Source organism: Crinia signifera, chromosome 5 (assembly GCF_055691185.1).
Source record: "Crinia signifera chromosome 5, ASM5569118v1, whole genome shotgun sequence".
In the NCBI taxonomy this organism is placed as follows: Eukaryota; Metazoa; Chordata; class Amphibia; order Anura; family Myobatrachidae; genus Crinia; species Crinia signifera.
Window position 1 is genome coordinate 55,629,662 of NC_139221.1, and position 20,087 is coordinate 55,649,748.

The 20,087-nt window shown below is 41.3% G+C and overlaps 1 protein-coding gene across 2 annotated transcripts in view; it reads left to right on the forward strand.

Annotated features, from left to right (window-relative positions):
* Nucleotides 1-18,013, forward strand: part of KCNB2 (potassium voltage-gated channel subfamily B member 2) — a 225,731-nt gene extending 207,718 nt beyond the window's left edge. For both annotated transcript variants that reach the window (XM_083187250.1, XM_083187249.1), the window contains one exon: nucleotides 15,587-18,013. In XM_083187250.1, the coding sequence (XP_083043376.1) occupies nucleotides 15,587-17,710 (2,124 nt within the window). In that variant the 3' untranslated portion in view covers nucleotides 17,711-18,013. The remainder of the gene's footprint in view (nucleotides 1-15,586) is intronic.
* Nucleotides 18,014-20,087: the final 2,074 nt, after the last annotated feature.

Genomic DNA, 20,087 nt, shown 5'->3' on the forward strand with positions numbered 1-20,087 from the left:
CTTTTCAGCTTAAAAACTGGAGATGTGTGATCGTGGAGGGACCAACTCATTTCATGCGTGTACCACTTTTTCCAGTCAGGTTTCTCATTTTCACAGCTCACATTTTAAAGAATAATTTATTGTCCATTTTACTACTATTTTTGTAACACAATAGGTTTTCTTTAAAATGAAAAGTTTATGATAAAAGGAAGTGTTGTAGGCGGTAGCAAGGAAGCTCGGAGTTTAGCAAGTGTACAGAAGTGGAAAAGCGGAATACCAGGTGCTGAGAGAACATATTAAAATTCATAAGTCTCCCGAAAATTCCAAGAGTAGTTAACTAAGAGTAGGGCTATTACCTAGATTCATTGGGTCATTGATCTGTGCTGTCTCATCTCTAGCGTTCCCATCGCCTTAAAGTCCGGTGCACAAACCAAGCCGCCTGCAGCATTATTGTTGCATTAGAGGGTGTCATGCAGAGATCATAGAGTACTATTATACCAGTGCCTATGCTATCCATGCAGAATACATGCTGGCACAAGCTCATTGATACATGGATGGAAGTGAATAGGTGCGGCTATGCCATATTATTATTATTGACAGTTATGTATATAGTGCACACATATTCCGCAGCGCTTTACAGAATATTCACATCAGTCCCTGCCCCAGTGGAGTTTACAATCTATATTCCCTACCACATCTACACGCACACACATTTAGGGGGCTATTTAATCCCTGCCGCTATGTCCGACAGGGGAAATAGCGGCGGGCACCTATTCAGTGCTGTCTTGCCCTACAGCATTGAGGAGGCAGATCGACAGAACGGGGCCTACTTTAAAAGCAGTCAGGCCCGTTTTGGCGATTACAGACGTGAATTGTCGTGATCATGGCCGAATAGCGACAATCCATGGGCGTTTACGCGGACACGCCCCATTTTTGCTAATCGGCAGCCGGAACATTAAATCCCACCTGGCGATCTTTGGTCAAACAAAATGAAAACGGGCCAGGGTCACGGCTGTCGGGGTGGATCCCCCCTATATCTAGGGTTAATTTTGTTGGGAGACAATTAACCTACCAGTATATTTTTGCAGTGTAGGAGGAAGCCGGAGTACCCGGAGGAAACCCACTCAAGCACTGGAAGACTATACAAACTCCACACAGTTAGGGCCATGGTGGGAATCAAACCCATGCTCAAAGTGAAAGTAAAAACTGTCACAGCTGAAAGTGAAAGTACATTTCAGAAGCTGTCATTTTGACGGGCTTTTAACTAGTGTTAATAATATTTTTTTTAAATGAGTGAGGAGGCCACCACACTTCTGAAGCCATGCTTTCAAGTCTAGGTGGCCTTCCCCTCAGCCTGGCCTGTTCAAGAAGTACTTGAGGTTTTCTGTTAGGGAGAATACGTTCTCATTTTTAAAACATGTGTTGTTCCTTCCGCACTGACACTGGTTAAAATTCACACACAACATTTCAAAGGCTGGTGTCTTGTTTGCATACAGAATATTTAAAAGGATGTTGAAATAGAAATTTGCTTCCCAACGATAAAAAATGACTAAACTCAAGTGGCAACCGGCTTTGAGTTTACAGTTGCAAAGAACACACTTATCACAGAGGAAACATATTAATCAGAATACACTTAGAGCTTAAATGAATATAAATCATTTGTCTAGAAATCTGCAACATTTAAAACCAATGCATTTTCCCCCTGAACCACATTACATTGTAATGATTCACTACAGGCGAAGAACTGCGGCACAATAGCTGGTGGTGTGAAACAATATAACTTCCATTGTGTTACCGAATTCACAAGTAGAGCTGACATTATTACACAATGTGATGTGCTCAGGGGTTCTTACCATTCACTCAAAAGGTGTTGATTGTGTAAACATTGTATAACTAAAGTATACTACTTACTATATACATCATTGATATATGCATTAACCCCTTGAGTTCCAACATCTCAGTGAGAGATGAGCTAAATATCCGCTAAAAATGTAACACGGTGGGTTCCAGTCGCATGGGGTGGATCCATCGTCCCGGAAATTAAAGCTGGGTTGCATTGCGTTACGTGGATGGCCACTCAGCTCCCCGCACATGCGCTGCTTAGAGGAGGGGGTGGATTAGATGTGCGGCAGTCGCGTCATGACGCTGCTGCATCATGATGTCATTATGTAAATGATGTGGCCGACCAGCGCTAGGCGCTGGTGCTGTAAGCGCTGAAAAAAACATAGGCACAAAATCAGCCCACAAGCCCATCGGACCTTCTGGTATTTGCCAGTCCGACCCTGTATAGGTGCCCATTTATCATGGATCGCATATACAATGGGATCTGGGCAGAATGTTACCGCATTTTACAATGCGATCCCATGGGTTGTATGTATCATACCTGAGGGCGCAGGGACAGGGCTCCAAAAAGAGCCCGTCCCTGCGAAGTCCTGAGCCGGAAACCGGGGGGGGGGGGTGTCTGTGAATGCGTGCTTAGTGCTGACCCCACTGGCCCATAGGCTACAACCATTTCAGAATGCATCCCCCATAGAAACCTATGGGGGGGCAGCCAGTGGCGATGCAGGGGGGGTCGCAGCAGGGATTGGAGATTCCTGCTGTAGTCAACCTTTGATACATTTGGGGGATACTTAATATTTGTGGCTAATTTCGGGGATTTCGCCGCAAATATTGTTTGATAAATGTGCCCGAGTCTGGTGCTTATACCTGTACTGTATTGCATTGGGATGCTATGGCTGTAGTGAATACACCTTCGTAATTTTACCTTCCTACGCTACTGACTCAATAATCAGACTTGAGTGGAAAGCTATCATTTAGGACTTGGCTGAGACACCTACAACAACACCAGTGGCGTAACTTCCTATTTTGCGCCCCCCGCCGCAAATTTTTGGGCGCCCCCACTCCCCCTGCCCTCTGCGCCCCCCGCTGCTGTCTCTGCCGGTACCTGCCTGCCGTCGCCGGTGCCGTCACGGTCCCGACTCTCCCAGCGCTGGCTAGTGGCTCCTGCTGCTATAATGAAAAGTCTCTTAGAAAATGGCTGCCCCCATACTGCAGACAGAAAACTGTCTGCAATATGGGGGCAGCCATTTTCTAAGTGTCCGTTTTCATTATAGAAGCAGGAGCCACTAGCCAGCGCTGGGATAGACGGGACCGTGACGGCATCGGGCACTGCAGGCAGGTACCGGCATTGACAGCAGCGGGTAACTATAGCCCCGCAGACCCCCGGCGCCCAAACTTTCTCTGCGCCTTCCCGCCACTGCGGGGGCTGCGGAGCTATAGTTACGCCACTGAACAACACCTACTAATTTCCTTCCCTGCTCTAACCCACTCTTATCTAACTATGCTTAGGCACTGCTTAGATCACATAGAAGGCACAATCTGGTGCTTCTCTGCTACCTGTATGTCACACACAAGGAGCCAACATCTATAGAATTGGTTTCTAGGTGTATGGACCGAAAACTTGTGTCTGCACATCTGTAGGCAAATGAAGAGAAAATGGATCAACAGACTTACATGTGTATTGATTGTCAAAATGGACAATGCTTTTTGTTGTAATTGCCTGAAGGAAATATGTCACTGCATCGACATTGAAATACTAGCGTCATCTCCCTGGAGACTGAATTGACGACGGCAGACTTATGAAATAAAACAAACAGTGAATAAATCTAATACATTCAGTATATGTGGGTAAGGAGGCGAAGGTTTAATCATTTGATTCAACAATTTTAATGGATAGCAGATTGTGTTGCAATATTATTTCCCCAATCTAACCGACTTAAATAAATGGACATGACAATGTATTAATTAAAGCAAAAAGGCAATGTTTTGACATTTTAGCCCACTCCCTGTGTATAATTAATTTAAGTCCCTACCCCAATGACAGCTAGTGTCATCCTATTACCCTACACACATCCGACATACAGGGCATCAACAAAATCATTTCGATAGCCATGAAATCATTTAATGATGTTTAAATGTTACAGTTAAGTTTGTTATTACATTAGAAACAAAAATCTATATACAGTATTCTGTGTCCATGGCCGAGATAAACAATGTAAGAGTTTGGAATGACACCATTTTGAATCTATTTCAAGGCATTCAAAAAATGACAGTTTATTTTTTTTTATAATTTAGAAGCAATACAGTGTAAATGAGTCTCCATAGTTCAGCTGCGGCCACAAAAATAACCTACAGTTTTTAGTGACGATAAACAGATGATTTAACTTGGAAATAAGCAAGAAAATAAAAATGGATATGCAAATAATTTTACGCAAGCAAACCATACAGCCAGGTGAGACTCTTTCTGCTTATAGCACAGGGCAATTCGCTTTAAAAGTTTGAAGAAAAAAAGAGCCAAGATTTAGGGGGGTTTTCAATCCCGGGTCATGACTGTCAGTACATCTCGACAGCCATTTACATTTTGCTTGACTGCAAATCGCCAGGCTGGATTCAATGTCCCCTCTGTCGATCGGCAAAAGCAGTTTGCGTCTGCATAAACAGCCGCGGATTGTCGACATCCGGCCGTGATCACGACAGTTCGTGGCCATTCTTGTCAAAACAGGACCGACAGCTTTTATTGCCCAGGAGAGTTAAGGGGCCTACACACAGGGAGATTTGCTCAGCGCACAGCCTGTCAGCACTGGTGCTCTCCAGTGAGAACACTGGCCCTGATCGGCGATTAAGAGATAAATATCCTGCATGCTACAGTATATTGGCGCGCGGGGCACGGTGCATGCCTATGCCCCTACACATGGAGTGATACAGGGGCATTTTCTAAGTGGCCTAGTGAGATCGCTTAGAAAACGCCCCTACACCGCTACATGTGTAGGCCCCATAAGTTTGGTTAATAAACAGTTTTTAGGACTTTTTGTAACACTCTTAAAAACATTGCAAGAATAATAATAATATAATAACACTATCCCTACCTATTAAATTTGAAAGGTAATAGACAAGTATTTTTTTGTTTCATATTACAGTTACATTACTGTCTTACATACCACTAATACAGCTAAACTATGATGGTATTTATTTATTGTACATAAAATATAAACGCACAGTGCCATCTAGTGGGGATGGAACAGATGACACATTTTACTGATATAACAAGCCAGTTTTTATCATGATGATGGATGGTTGTTACAGTGAGAGCAACTTTGAGAACCATGACACAGCAAGTATTTACTTGAACGGAAACAAAACAATCAAGGAGTCCAAGGCTTCATACCCTTAAAATTCATTTTACTAGCAATTATTGTAATGCTAATAAAATGCACCAAAATTTGATACTAGAAACCATTGTAGCTTTTATTGCTTTGTTTTTTTTTCACGTTATTGCCAATTACATTGGAAGAGCACTTACAAAGAGGGCTCATAATACTAGTAAAACCAGTAGACCCGAAAAACGCGCATCGTTAATAATATAGGTTTTTAATTCAGACTTAATTGCAAACCATACTTTTTCTCAAATGGACCAAACCATGCTGCACTTCAGGTGGGGCAGATATAACGTGTGCAGGGAGTTAGATTTGGATGAGTTATTTTGTTTATGTGCAGGGTAAATACGGACTGTTTTATTTTTACACTGCAGTTTAGGTTTTAGTCTCCACACACCCCACTCAAATCTAACTCTGTCTGCACATGTTATATCTGCCCCACCTGCAGTCCAACATGATTTTGCCCATTTGAGAGAAGATGTGGTTTGCAATAAAGTCTAAATTTGGCAAATGCAGGGGGAAGGGGGTTATATAATATTATCAATAGAGCTGCCACCACATCATGCAGTGTACGGGACAGAGCAGAGCTGCTGCACATGCCTAGTGTACCAGCTTACTCTACCTCATTTATCGCAATGGACCAGAGAGTAGCTGCCAGGAGGAAGAGACAGGAGCCTTACCATGAAGTGGGAGATTATGAGCTTAGAAAGTGCAGTACTGGTTCTATTATGTCTGTGTATTTATTTATTATTATATGTTTAACCTGCTCCTGACCACTTATCTTACTTAAATGTTTGAAACAGATTATACCAGTGGTTTCCAAACTGTTTGCCTAGGCTCCCTGGGGTGCCTCTGGACACTTGCAGGGGTGCCTCAGGTTGGTCGTCCAGGACCAATTCAAATTATTTATGATCAATTATTTCTGGCCAAAACCAGTGCTGGTGGCTGCCAATCATAAAATGTGTCCAATCAGAACCAAATCCTGCCTTTTACCACATAACTGAACCTAAGAAGCACATATAAACACAATCTACTTCATTTGATATATATTTTTTGGGGCCTAGGGGTGCCGTGGAAAAATTCTGATACTCTAGGGTGCCATGATTAGAAAAAGATTGGGAACCCCTGGATTATACTATAAGCCAGGGGTCCTCAAACTATTTTGCTCTGGGACCCCATCAGACAATAAAAATAATGACAGGACCCCAAAGTTACTACAGAAGGTCATTCCGTCACATGTGTAGTCAGCAGACAGCACATACATGGCAGCATTGTGGAGGCACAAAATGATGGGAGGAGTCTAAAATAACAGGCAATTCCATAGATCTTTCAGACTTACATCCTTGAAATTATATCCTTGAATATCCTTGAATTACTAACTAAGATTAGAAAAGTCATCAGCTTGATGGTCAGCAACATGGAGTCATGACCCCATGCTGAGACGGTCGGGACCCACTTTGGGGTCAGGACCCACAGTTTGAGAACCGCTGCTATAAACCATCTGTACTGTTAAATATTAATACTGTATTCCATACATTATCCAGTGTATAAAAAGACCAATTTGCAGGGCTGTTACCACTTCCCCAGACTCCTGTACTTACTCCAATGTGCTGTAGGGTGGTATATTTTGGATTACATTTGGAAACCCCCAATCTAAAAATCCTGTGTTTGCCACTACTAGTGCATACACACTAGACAATATATACACTACACTTAAAGAAAATGTCCAGTGGGTACGCACCTGAACAAAGTCTTATACTTAATGCGGCTGTGGAAAAATAAATATGTTAAAGTTTTGCCTACGGTGCTAAGAAGCCTTACATTGGCCCTGGATATATATATATATACATAAAGGTATATCTTCTTTTTGTAGCTCCATACACGCCAAGGGATACCGTCAATGGGTCAACCATAAGACAGACACCTATCAACCATGTCACATGTCGACCTAGACCCCTGTCGACCTTAATCCATGTCGACTTAGACCCCTGTCGATCTTCCAGTATGTCGACCTAACGGTGTTGACCTAATAACTTTTGACCAACTTCTGGTGGACCCAATGATCCCATCCCTGACTACATCTCTGTGTGATAACCAGTATGTGTAATGAACTACAATATCCATGCTGGGACACAATACCAAGTACAGTCGTGCTCTCCTTCTAGTTGATTATTCTATGGCTTGACAAAGGTAATTGCTTTTTACATTAGGTAAAATGTGCTTAATTTGCCAGAACCGCTAGATTTATTGTCCCATTTAATACTGGAGTAGTAAAAAATCAGCCATAATGAAGACTTTGCTGCTGTCTTTATTGGCATTAATAAGTGAAATTCTATATAATGATTTGTACTCCAATGAGTACTCTGTCTTCATGAATATCTATCAATACGTCTCATCTTCCCTATCATTCCTAAGCAATTACATGCGCTTTGCATACAATGAGATCCGCAGGGAAGTGCCGCGGTGAAACTACACAAGTACTGTTTTAAATTAACCTGCTGCTATTTTATTAAAATCTTACATTCATTTAAAAAATATTTTTTTGTTATCAGCTTTTTTGCCTGTAGTTTATCTCTCAATTTAGATTTCTGTGGCTGTCAGTTTTTTTTTTGTGTACTTACTGTATCCATTATGAGCATGCGCACATCCTAATTCTAAACATAACAACACATGCTGCCATCAGGGGCGCCGACAGGCCGGCTGAACCCTGGTAAAATGGAGGGGTGTGGCCTCTGGGAGGGGGCGTGGCCACACCCTGTGGAGAAAAAAAACCCTGTAATTTGTGCAGGGCTGGATCCTCATTGCATACAAAGAGGGAGAGAGATGGCAGGCTGCTGCTGCACAGGGCACTGAGCAGTGTGTGCTAAGTTGGAGAGAGCTGTGTCTGGCTCCCTGCAACAAGGGAGGGGGTATTTTGTTGGGGAAAAGGGAAGAGGGGAAGGTACCTGAGCACAAGTTGCACCTTAAGTTACTTAGTAGTAGTTAGTGCACAAGGCAATGAACTATCACAATAACCTAATAATAGGTAGTATTTCAGTGGCGGTGCTCCCCTGAGAGTATGGTAACAGAGCAAAAGAACAGGAGAAGTACTCTCTTTTTGTTGGGGGCACTCTTTTATATTTGTAAGAAAAAGGTTTTAGTATCTAAAAAAATTGCTTTTATTAAACAATCTTTATGATATGGACACACAGACAAACTACATAAAACATGAAAACATGAAAAAAGTGAGTACAGATAAGGTAATACAGTTGTTTACACTGTATCGTATACAGAGATATCACCTCATAAATATGAGTAATAACACAGTGATTCCTGTACTCCTGTTCTACTCAAAAGTATACGTAATGGGTTCAGGGATCTCTGACGGAATGGTGTGTCAGATTAGAGACTTGAATCATAGGGGGGAATTTACTAAGATGTGAGTTGTATTTCACATGGGATGTTGCTATGGGCAACCAATCAGATACTGGGGGAGATTCTCTAAAACTCTCCGCCCCCCTTCGCCATTATAATTATCGCATATGTTCTAACATATGCGATAATTATAGCAAAGGACAGCTCTTGCGTTAAGAGCTGTCCTTTGCGGTGAGAGTCGCCGGGTCCCAGCAGGTCCCGGCGGCTCCCCCCTCCCACACCCGGCGCTGCTGCTGCTGTGCTGGGCTCTCCTCCTCCCTGCACCTGGAAGAGGATCAGTGCAGGGAGGAGGTCACAGGTCCGGGCAGCACAGCTCTGTGCTGCCCGGACACAGGTGAGGGGGCGATGCGGGGTGGCGGAGGTCCGTGCGGGGCGGCGGGGGGGTCGTTGCGGGGCGGCGGTGGGATGCGGTAGAAGCCCATAGGCTTCTACGGGGCATCGACAGATTTTTCTGGCGATGCCCCCCGCCGTGGTAACCTGGCTGGGGATGCTTATTGCATCCCAAAATGCAGTAAAAACCCTGATAATGGGGTTTTTACCACATTTTTAGCTTAGAGAATCTCCCCCACTATCTTTTATCTTCTAGTAGGTGCTAAAAAAATGACAACTAATTTCTGATTGGTTGCCCATAGCAACATCCCAAGTGAAATACAACTCACATCTTAGTAAATTTCCCCCATAATGTCTAGGTAATTCTTGTAGAATCCCTGACCCCTATCGGGCATGTATAATTGCTATAAGCTAGCGAGATATTCAACCTGATAAGTATTAAATTATTAGTTTGTAGATATCGACCAGGAAGGGGTAGCCCTATCCCTAGTACAGTCAAGACACAGACGAATTCCTTATTAATATTGTACAAATATCAGATACAGTATTCAATTGAGAATTGATAATAAGGACAAAGACACCCCATGGCATATGTGTGTATTTGCAGTGGTAACCATGAGAAGTATGCTTTTAGGTACAGTTTTTTAAAATGTGGAGACTAAGGGGTAGATTTATTAAGCTCGGTGAAGTGATAAAGTGTCTGTTTTTTATCACCGGCCAATCAGTTCCTACCTGTCATTTTTCAAACCAAGCCTGTAACTTAACAGTCAGGAGCTGATTGGCCGGTGATAAAGGACCAGCCACATTATCACTTCACCGAGCTTAATAAATCTGCCCATAAGTTTGAAGAGCTATAGTGGCTCCACAGTTGTAAAGAACACAGCTGCTGCTGCTGCTGATCCCCAGGATTGTCCTGATCCCCTGAGGGCCAGTGAGCGAGATGTATTTTTCAATCTGTATGTAAAGAACCTATTTCAGATAGGCAGCGCATCTGCTTTCTCTCCCTCTTATGATGTAATAAACAAATACATCTAATGTTTAGAAAAATTAAACCAATTGATTCAATAATAACAGGGTTCAAAGATGTTGCACATACAGTATTGTCTTCTTATTGTTTATGTTCTGTATTGAGTTGGTTTATACAAACCAATTGTGATTGATGTCTGCTATTATTAGACTGTTAAATTGGGTCAATAAGCACATAAAAAGGAAATAAAGTATTGCTCATCAATCCTGCCTAGTAATTCACACAGTGATTGGCATATATGTACTGCTGGACACCACTCATAGAAAGATTAATCTGTTATTTTTTTAATCAATGTCCTTGATTTTATTTTTCTAAACATTAGATGTATTTGTTTATTACATCATAACGTACCTCTAATACACTTTAACGTACCTGACTGTTAATATATTGGCTTTTTGCAGCCCATTAATGTTCCCAGCATAGGGGATGCAAAACTGTTTTTCAGACCAATTCATGTTCAAAATAAACTGCCACAAGTAAAGACAATAAGCAGAAGTGTTTTAAATACTGCACCTAAAGAACAGAGTGTAATGCATTGTTTACTGAACTTACTGTAGCATTCAGTAAAGAGTTTGTTGGACATTAGAAGACACAGGTGTACATTGCATCGCACCGAATCGCATCACACCTCCCGCATATATAGGGTGTACGATGGAATTACATTACCTATACAATTATATCATTGTATGCATTGTATGACATACAATGAGGTTTTAGGCACCCCCCCCCCCCACCACTATCCACGCCACCCCGAAGCGTGGTGAGCGCAGCGAGCCCCGCAAGGGGCGGCGGAACACGTCCTCCAACCTTTTTATACCCCTACTAACCACGTCGATGTGGAGTTGATTTTATATAGTGTGGCGAGCCCGAAGCGTGACGAGCGCAGCGAGTCCCGGTAGGGGACGCGGATTACTTTACATGTATTCGAGTCACTTTGCACTAGGAAAAGCTCATACTCTTTTTTACTATGCTAAAGTATATTAATTAACTACTCTAAGACATCCTGACATAATTTGAACTAGATCGGAGCATCTTCATAGGTTTCGTTATTTTCACCTAAAAAGTGAAACTTTAGGCCTCTTGCCAGAACAGAAGATGCTGACTCAGATCAAAATGCTTTTGCACGTTTCTTATTCAGGTCAAGTCACAACTTTTCCACACTAGCCGATTTCGCAATTTCAATTTTTTCACTCCGCCCTACTGTAGGGTCCTTCCAATCATTCCTGTGGTATTAAAATAATGTGGTGTGCAAACACTGGTTTTCATATTTTACTAAAATTTATATAAATAACTATGCCCCTTAGGGGGGAATTCAAAAACCTGCAGCCCCAGGGCTTTGCTATTCAATTAAAAGACAGAAAATAAGATAGTGATATCAATAGAAATCACTGCTTCTTTATTAATGCACCACCAGAGCAAATCAGATATTTCCTAAAATCATACATTTTAGGAAACATCACCAGAACTTGCTCTGGGACCCTATCAGCACCCCTCTAATGACTAATTAAGCAATTACCTTAATTAGTCAATAATTACTCATCTTCAAACCAGTGGGCCAAATGTAATAGGGTGAGAGTTTCAGAAAGTGAGAGATTTTGGGAGAGTTTTCCCATGTTTTTTAAAGCGGCAATCACTTACATGGCAAAATCAACCCCACACCTCTCAGCAACCCCCTCAACAGTGTAAAGCTGGAGGGGAAGCATTAGGATCCCCGGAAACCACCAGAAGGGTAAGTATCATTAATATATTTTTTTTTTTACTCACGCCGTGGGATTTTCAAAATCCAGAAATTGGATACTGCCGGTATGAGAAGCATGCATACCCAAGGTAATCCAAAACTTGGCGTGAGGTCCGCAAGGTTTTAACTAGCTGTTCCTTGCTCCTAATTTAATTATCCTTGGGGCAATATGAGGGAAATTATTTGTCATTCCCTTAAATACCATAACCAAAGGCTGATTATTATAAGGCAATTTATTTTTATTTTATTTTTTTTCATTTTAATCTTAACATATGCTGATTCTACTGGAGATGGTTTAACTTTTCAAACTGTACACTTATACCCCTTTCTCATCGCTATGCCGGGTCAGACCCGGGATTTCGGTCCTGGGTCCGACCCCGGGTCAGTGCTTTCTTATTAAACCCGGCTTGTCCTTTCTTATAAACGGATCAAATTGCTGGATTGGTCAACCCTGGTAGACAGCAACCCAGCAATAACCCAAGTCCGAGGTGTGGTGTGAAATATGATGTACGTTATACTTCTAATTTGTCTACTTCCTTCCATTATGTAAATAACGTCAAGCAGTATGCGGCATTTGACGGTATGATTCCAATGCAAATGTCATTTTTCAGTATATGCTGATGTTATTAGATGTTACAGAAGAGGCTATTGATCTGCCATTTATACTTTTAACAATTTTCTGCTGGTGAGAATTAAGCTTTCCCAGCAGGCAACAGACTACAATAATACCTGTAAATAATGCAATTAACGTAGGCTAGGATTCAGCAGACCTTGCACATAAGCTGGCTTGTACTGTACTATACTTTATTACCGAGTTTCACAAAACCAAGTGTTATTTATACACCTGCTATATAAAGTGTATTTACATACAGGAGTGGAGCCGTTGCAACCAGAGGAACATTTTATTCTGGATTAAATGTATAAATAAAAATAAGGAATTGGTACACATACTGCCTCTATGCAGACTTATGGAAATATTGTGCTGATGTACGCAATTATTTCAGGGAATACCGCTTAGAAAATATATTAGCACACCTATAATGTAAACATTATTCATGTCAATGTGAATTTCTGAAATGCGGCACTTATAGGCTGCAGCCATTAGTCACTGTTCATATTCATTTACTAGGTGTATTACTTGAATCGTTACTTCAGAGGTTTTGTAGAATGAACTTTGAACACTTTTCGGGTTTTGGTGTGACATTGCATAATATTTCATTTAATTTATTATTCATATAATAAACATACATTACACAGTGAGCAAGGATGCATAGATGTTCTTAAGGTTCTCTTGGGTTATTTGTTAGTTTGACGTTTTTTGTTCAGTGACAATTAGGGGTCAATTTACTAAGATGGGAGTTCTATTGAAAATGGGATGTTGCCCATAGCAACCAACCGTCTTTATTTAGCACCTTCTAGAATATAATAGATAGAATCTTTTTGGTTGCTATGGGCAATTTACCCCTTTGTATTTTCTCTATCTATCTGTATTTCTGTATCTCTCTATATCTCTAGCTATATCTCTCTCTTTCATAATTGTCTACCCATCCAGAAGGGCCCTTGCATGACCAAACCCCAGCTCAGGAAGGTGGGCAAGCCTCCCACAAGCTTTCAAAACCCCAGTATTCGCTTTCTTCCACTGGTCAAATACCACAAATAAATCTGTGGCTCTTCAGATAGGGGCCCAGGCTAAAATAACGAAATTTGTGCCATTTTTTACTTAATGATGTTTGTCTTCCTCCCCGCCCCAGAGGGAGGCTTAATGATGTTTGGCTTCCTCCCCGCCCCCGAGGGAGGCTTAATGATGTTTGTCTTCCTCCCCGCCCCCGAGGGAGGCTTAATGATGTTTGGCTTCCTCCCCGCCCCCGAGGGAGGCTTAATGATGTTTGGCTTCCTCCCCGTCATCTCTCTCTCTCTCTCTCTCAACAAACTCCCATAATTCAGAACATGGGATAGTCCCTATAATACCTCATTAACGGCTAGTTCTCTTTTTTAGTAGAATGTAGCCAGTGGCATCACAACAAGGGTGAGGTATGCACCTGGGTAACTCCAAAATGTGTGCTCTTACTCAGTGACAGGAGCTGGGTGCTGCATTGTAACATTACATATCCCCAGAACCTCGAAATTATGATAATTTATGTGTCCTAGTAAGTGCTCACTAGCATCTTGTACAAATATGTGAAAATAATTATTTCCTTATTCCTCCACCAAGATACCAACATACACAGAAATGATCACTCAACTTAACATGCGCTTGTTGTCCAATAGCCTTCCCACTTTCCGTCTCTAAATGTAATCTGATGAGAAGCACTCATGTGGAGAGAATCAGAAAGAGGATGTACATAGTGAAGTACAGTTTTAAAACATGAATAGATGTAAAATAACATGAATCTATAAAATCACAAGATGAGAAGTCTATGAATGGATACAATCACAGCGACATGATTTTAAATAACAGCAGGGGAAATCCAAAGTAGCAGGACACATAACAATTTAATGGAAGTGATGGAACTGTTCTTAAAGTGCTTGTGTGCAATGTCCCCAGGCAAAACACAGGTGCAAGTTCCCAGCTGTCACAGGTAAAGGTATGAGGTCCACGTTCTTGGTCCCGGCCTGCTGGACCAACGCATTTCAATTCCGACAAGAGGCTCCTTTTATGTCTGAAAAAGTCTCCCATTAGCATCCGCAGGTGTGCGCCATTCTCAAACGACATTCCTCACAACTCTGTTCTGTGCAAGATCCATTAAAAATAATAATAATGGTTTGCTCAGTCAAACAACGAAAGACAAGTCTTTCAAACCTTGGTGGAAGAATGTCAAGCTATTCAGATAATCAGCATACATGCACCTACAGGTGCAATATGGCATGGTTAGAACAGAGAGTTAACACATTTATCTAAGACCATAACAACCAAGTTATCTATCTTTATAGATGCATATGCCTCTTATCTCATTGGGTTCCCCCCTTTCCGTTTTTTTCTGCCTTTCTTTTCTTTTCTATTTCCTATAGCTAATATTGCAGAAATTGTGCCTATTGGTCTTTTTGGTACTCCTCCTGTTTATTGTACAATGAAACCTATTTGGGTGTACCGATTGACTTACATGTTTACATAATTGCTGTTACTTGCCTTTTCTCAATAAGACTGAATTACAAAAAACAGAGTTTAGCCTGAGCAGGCCTAGAAGATATGGAAGCAAGGGAAATAGAGGCATAAAGTGGAATTCCACAGAACTGCTTCAGTATTCATCCATATTTACCTTGTTCTTGGGTCAAGTTAGGGGAAATTTGAGATGGTGTCATACGATTGATTTTTGTATTGAAGTATAATCAGTGAAGCAGCTGTGTACTGTATATGCTTTATGTAAGGATATACACACGTTTGAAAGCATTTCAGAATATTATACTGCTTTCACATCGCAAAATGCAGGGTCGCACAAGGACTTTGAAACGGTTCAGTTCCGGTGTGACCCTGCATTTTGGGATGTTCACATCCCCTCAGCGAACTGGCATTATTGCCGGTTTGCTGACGTCATCCGGGGGTGCGGTGGGGAGTGGGCGCTTCATTGGGGGGTGGGGGAGGAAGCAGCGCTTAGAGCTGACGCTGCTCCATGCGCTGCCTTCTCCATAGTGTGAACGGGAAATGGGACAATCGACCCAGTTAACCCATTCACACTGCACAGCAACGAACCGGTAAGAACTCTTTTTACCATGTTGCTACCCATTTGCAGTTGAACTGGCAAGAAACCGGCCCCGGTACCCAGTAATTTGTTGCGATGTTGAAGGGGTATTAGAAATGTATGCCATTACATATAACCACTTTTAGTTTGTTATATCATTCAGATAACCATACCCATAATAAGTATGACTTTTTATCTTGTCTTTCAGATTTTGGCGATTATATCAATCCTGTTTATTGTGCTTTCGACAATCGCATTATCACTGAACACACTACCTGATTTGCAAGTGCCAGATGAGTTTGGACATCCAACTGACAACCCACAGCTGGCACACGTGGAAGCTGTATGCATTGCTTGGTTCACAATGGAGTATCTTCTACGCTTGCTCTCCTCACCAAACAAGTGGAAGTTCTTTAAAGGGCCATTGAACATAATTGATTTATTGGCAATATTGCCATACTATGTTACAATTTTCCTTACAGAATCCAACAAGAGTGTTCTTCAGTTTCAAAACGTCCGTCGGGTGGTTCAGATATTCCGAATTATGAGGATATTGCGTATCCTTAAACTTGCCAGACATTCAACAGGTCTACAGTCACTGGGATTCACACTCAGGAGAAGTTATAACGAGTTGGGATTATTGATATTGTTTTTAGCAATGGGAATAATGATATTTTCTAGTTTGGTCTTTTTTGCTGAGAAAGATGAAGATGCCACAAAATTTACAAGTATACCTGCATCTTTTTGGTGGGCCACCATAACAATGACAACTGTTGGGTATGGAGATATTTATCCAAAAACATTGCTTGGTAAAATAGTAGGGGGTCTTTGTTGCATTGCTGGAGTGCTGGTGATAGCATTGCCTATCCCAATCATAGTGAACAATTTCTCAGAGTTTTACAAAGAGCAGAAGAGACAGGAGAAGGCAATAAAGAGGAGAGAAGCTCTTGAAAGAGCAAAGAGAAATGGGAGCATTGTGTCCATGAATCTGAAAGACGCATTTGCCCGCAGCATGGAGCTCATTGATATTGTCGTAGATAAGTCTGCTGATGGATCTAACAAAGTAGAGAAAGCTAATGATAACCATTTGTCTCCAAGCCGATGGAAATGGGCACGTAGGACAATGTCTGAAACAAGTTCAAATAAATCATTCGATAATAAATATCAGGAGGTCAGCCAAACTGACTCTCAGGAACTATTAAACACTTCTTCCAGCCCACAGCATCTCAGTGCCCAAAAGCTAGAGGAGTTGTACAATGAGATCACCAAAACGCATTCCCATCCCAGTGTTAACTCTGCATACCATGAGCAGTCTGTCATCCCTCCTGCTTATGAGGAGGAAATAGAAATGGAAGATGTTTCCTCAAAGAGAAACCAGCTGTCAGTTGCTCCAAAAGATATAATAACGGACATGAGAAGCATTTCCAGCATTGATAGCTTTGCTAGCTGTGCAACAGATTTTACGGAAGCAGAACGATCTCCTCTTACGCCATTCCAAGGATGTAACCTGGAAACGAGGTTTCCTTCATATCCTGTGCCTGAGGAAGGCAGTCAAGAGGTCAAAGTGTCTCAGCACCTGCCACGTTCAAAATATGCAGGTTTTGCACCCAAAGATGTCACTTTTGAATATAAGATATCGGAGTCATCTGCCAGAAGTGATAGTGGAACCCCAAAAATAATTCTGCAAGAGCAGATCAGTAATGAACTGGATGATGGCCAGAGTTCACAGAAGATGAACAACCCACTTAAGACTAGATCCATGAAAGTTAACTTCAAACCATCAAATAGCAGCGCTCCCCAAAATCCAACAAAATTGACAAGCACATTACCACAAAGTACAATAGACCACCCCTTATACACTCATCTTCAGCTAAGCACAGTTTTTCTGCAAGACTATTCTTCACCAGACCAACCAACAGAGCCACAAACTGAACCATCAGGTGGATATTCAAGACCTTCAACGTCACCTTCTCGAAACCCCAGACTTATTTCACTCTCTTCAAAGAAGAGAAGCAGCTTTACAGAAATCAACACAGAAGATGATGACTTCATGCAGGTTTGTGGTGCACAACAAGAAACTCAGGAGGAAGTAAAATCCAATTGCACCGAGGAACAGGATGATGGCAAAGATGTGACTGCAGGAACTGATGTTCTTTCTCTTCAGAAAAATATTAATCTAAACTGTACTCAGGACATTTACATGGCAGGAGAGGACAGGAACCCGGACAATAATCAGGAGGAAAGCAAAGTAGAAAACCATTTATTTATCCCAGAAATCCATCCTGACACTGGTGAAATAGGATACTGTCCGACACGTGAGACAAGCATGTGACTAGCTCAAAGAGCAATAAAGACTTTTCTTTTTCTTAACAGCACTAGAGGTTGGTAACGTCTATGAACTTAAAGGGAAAAACCTCAAAAACTATTAATTCTGCATGGCATGAAGAATTGCTTAGTTCAATAGTTCAGGAACTACCTTTTATAACAGACTGTATAATGACTCAATGGCAGTGTGTAATTATGAAAGCCCTTAAGAGCCAGTGTACTGCAAAGCCTGACATTCTTGATCCTTTAATCCATGATTGTAGATGTATTCTGGAACATTAAAAAAGTGGTGTACAGTTTGCACAAGAAAGGATTAAGTGTCAATGCATGCATTAAAAAAATGGAAATGAGGTACAGTACTGTAAGCTTTAAGGAAGCCATTACGTGTACATACTGTATGTTAGCTAGAAGACTGAATATAAACAAAGTACAGTATATAATGAGAATCCACTAATTAGGACACAGGTACGGTACTTCCTTCACAGCTTGGAAGACTTGTATAGACTTATTATGTTGCAGAACTGCAACTTTGCTGTTAGCTGGTGCAGTGATGTAAAATGTTTGCATTCTAACACTGCGACTATAAAGCTCACCAACACTGGAATCGTTATGCAACTCAAGTAAATGCTTTCTTTTCAGAGATCTTTGTTGGTTTAAATTAAAATAATATTTTTTATTTCATTTTTTGTGCTATAAACCACTACAGATTTTGCTGTGCATAAAAGATTGTTTTTGCATTTCTTACTAAAAAAAATAATAAAAAAATAAAGCAAAAAAAAAAAAAACCAGGCAAGATTTAACAACCATAAATCAGAGTGTGAAGACTGATATTTAATGTGTTAACTTGCCAAAAATGTTATAAATAATAATGTCCCACTGTCGAATACAAAAGTCAATGATCGCCACGTAAATAGTGCCAATTGCAATGAAATAACTCAGTTCTCAATATACCTGTTGAATGCCATGATGTGTAGTACTTTCTGGTCCATATTATGTTGATTATTGAAGGACAGAGTGGTGTAAACACTTCCATATAAATCAATTATTATCTAAAATCAGTTACTTATGTTGAGTTATGTTCTAATCTGTATATACCACTTTGTATTAAATCAGTCCTACAAACCAGACCTTGCAATGTTGTACCCCTCTGCCGAGGTAATAACATTTGAATGTTCCAGTGCAGTAACTGTTGGCACTAGGGCCTTGATGGCTAACCTTGACACTCCAGCTGTTGTTGTACTACACATCCCAGCATGCTCTGCATCAGATCTAGCATGGCCAAATAGCAAAACCGAAGCAGAGCATGCTGGGGTGTGTAGTTCAACAACAGCTGGAGTGTCAAGGTTAGCCATCAAGGCACTAGGGCTTTGAAATTTTATTAGTTTGGCAGAGTGAGGCATGGGAATGACATAGTAATGGTCAGTCCTGGCTTTATATTCTGGTTATTCCAAATGGAAATCCTGGCTTTATCCAGTGCACTAGTTCCCGGAAAAGGAGTCTTCAGCATTCATTTCTGTAGGGTGTTTTTTATTTTTTATTGTAAAGATGAAAATTCCAATCCTAGCAGACCGTGGATGTAAAGTTACTTCTACAGTATAGATAGAGAAAGCTTGGAATACCATATCGACCCTATACTAACACATACATACACAAACAAACACACACACACTGCCAGCTTTATAATGTCAGTGCACATGCCCATAAACGAAACAAGGAATCACGGGCGAGATTTAATGCATAGTTTTGCCTTGTAAGTTAATTCCCCTTTAAAAAAATGTCCATGTTCGGCGGACATCTCGCACTGCCGCTGTACCCGAGGGGAATTAAATCTCGCCCCACACTTCTTCACTTTCTTGGTGCAAGATCACAAGATCAGCAAAGGGATTCTGCATGAGCTTGGCTTGCCAATAACATTAGAGAATGGGCTAATAATAACATTGATGTGTGTGAACCATAGCAACCAACTAATAATCAATCAGTAATTTAGCATTGTCAGACAAATGAAAGCCAATTTCTTAAGTGGTTGCTATGGGTTACAATACACAATTTACTTGCACCGTTTGGGGAAATCCACACACTAGGTTGGATGCTAGTAGGACGCACATTGGCTCTACAGCCTACTTACAGTACTTCCTTATGGTAATGTGAGAACCCACCCATGCAAACTAACAATCTTGCTTCAGCAAGTGGATGCCAATCTCGCCCATTGCAGTCGCAGACATATTCATTAGTGCCTGACATTGTATCAGCCCATATCCGTATGAAACAGGCTTATGCTTTCTGTCCACATGGGCTATTCACCCACGACATTCCCATGAAATACTGTAGAACACACGGTCACCAACCAGAATTGCCCATTGAATAATAGTGGGTTCAGTCTATGT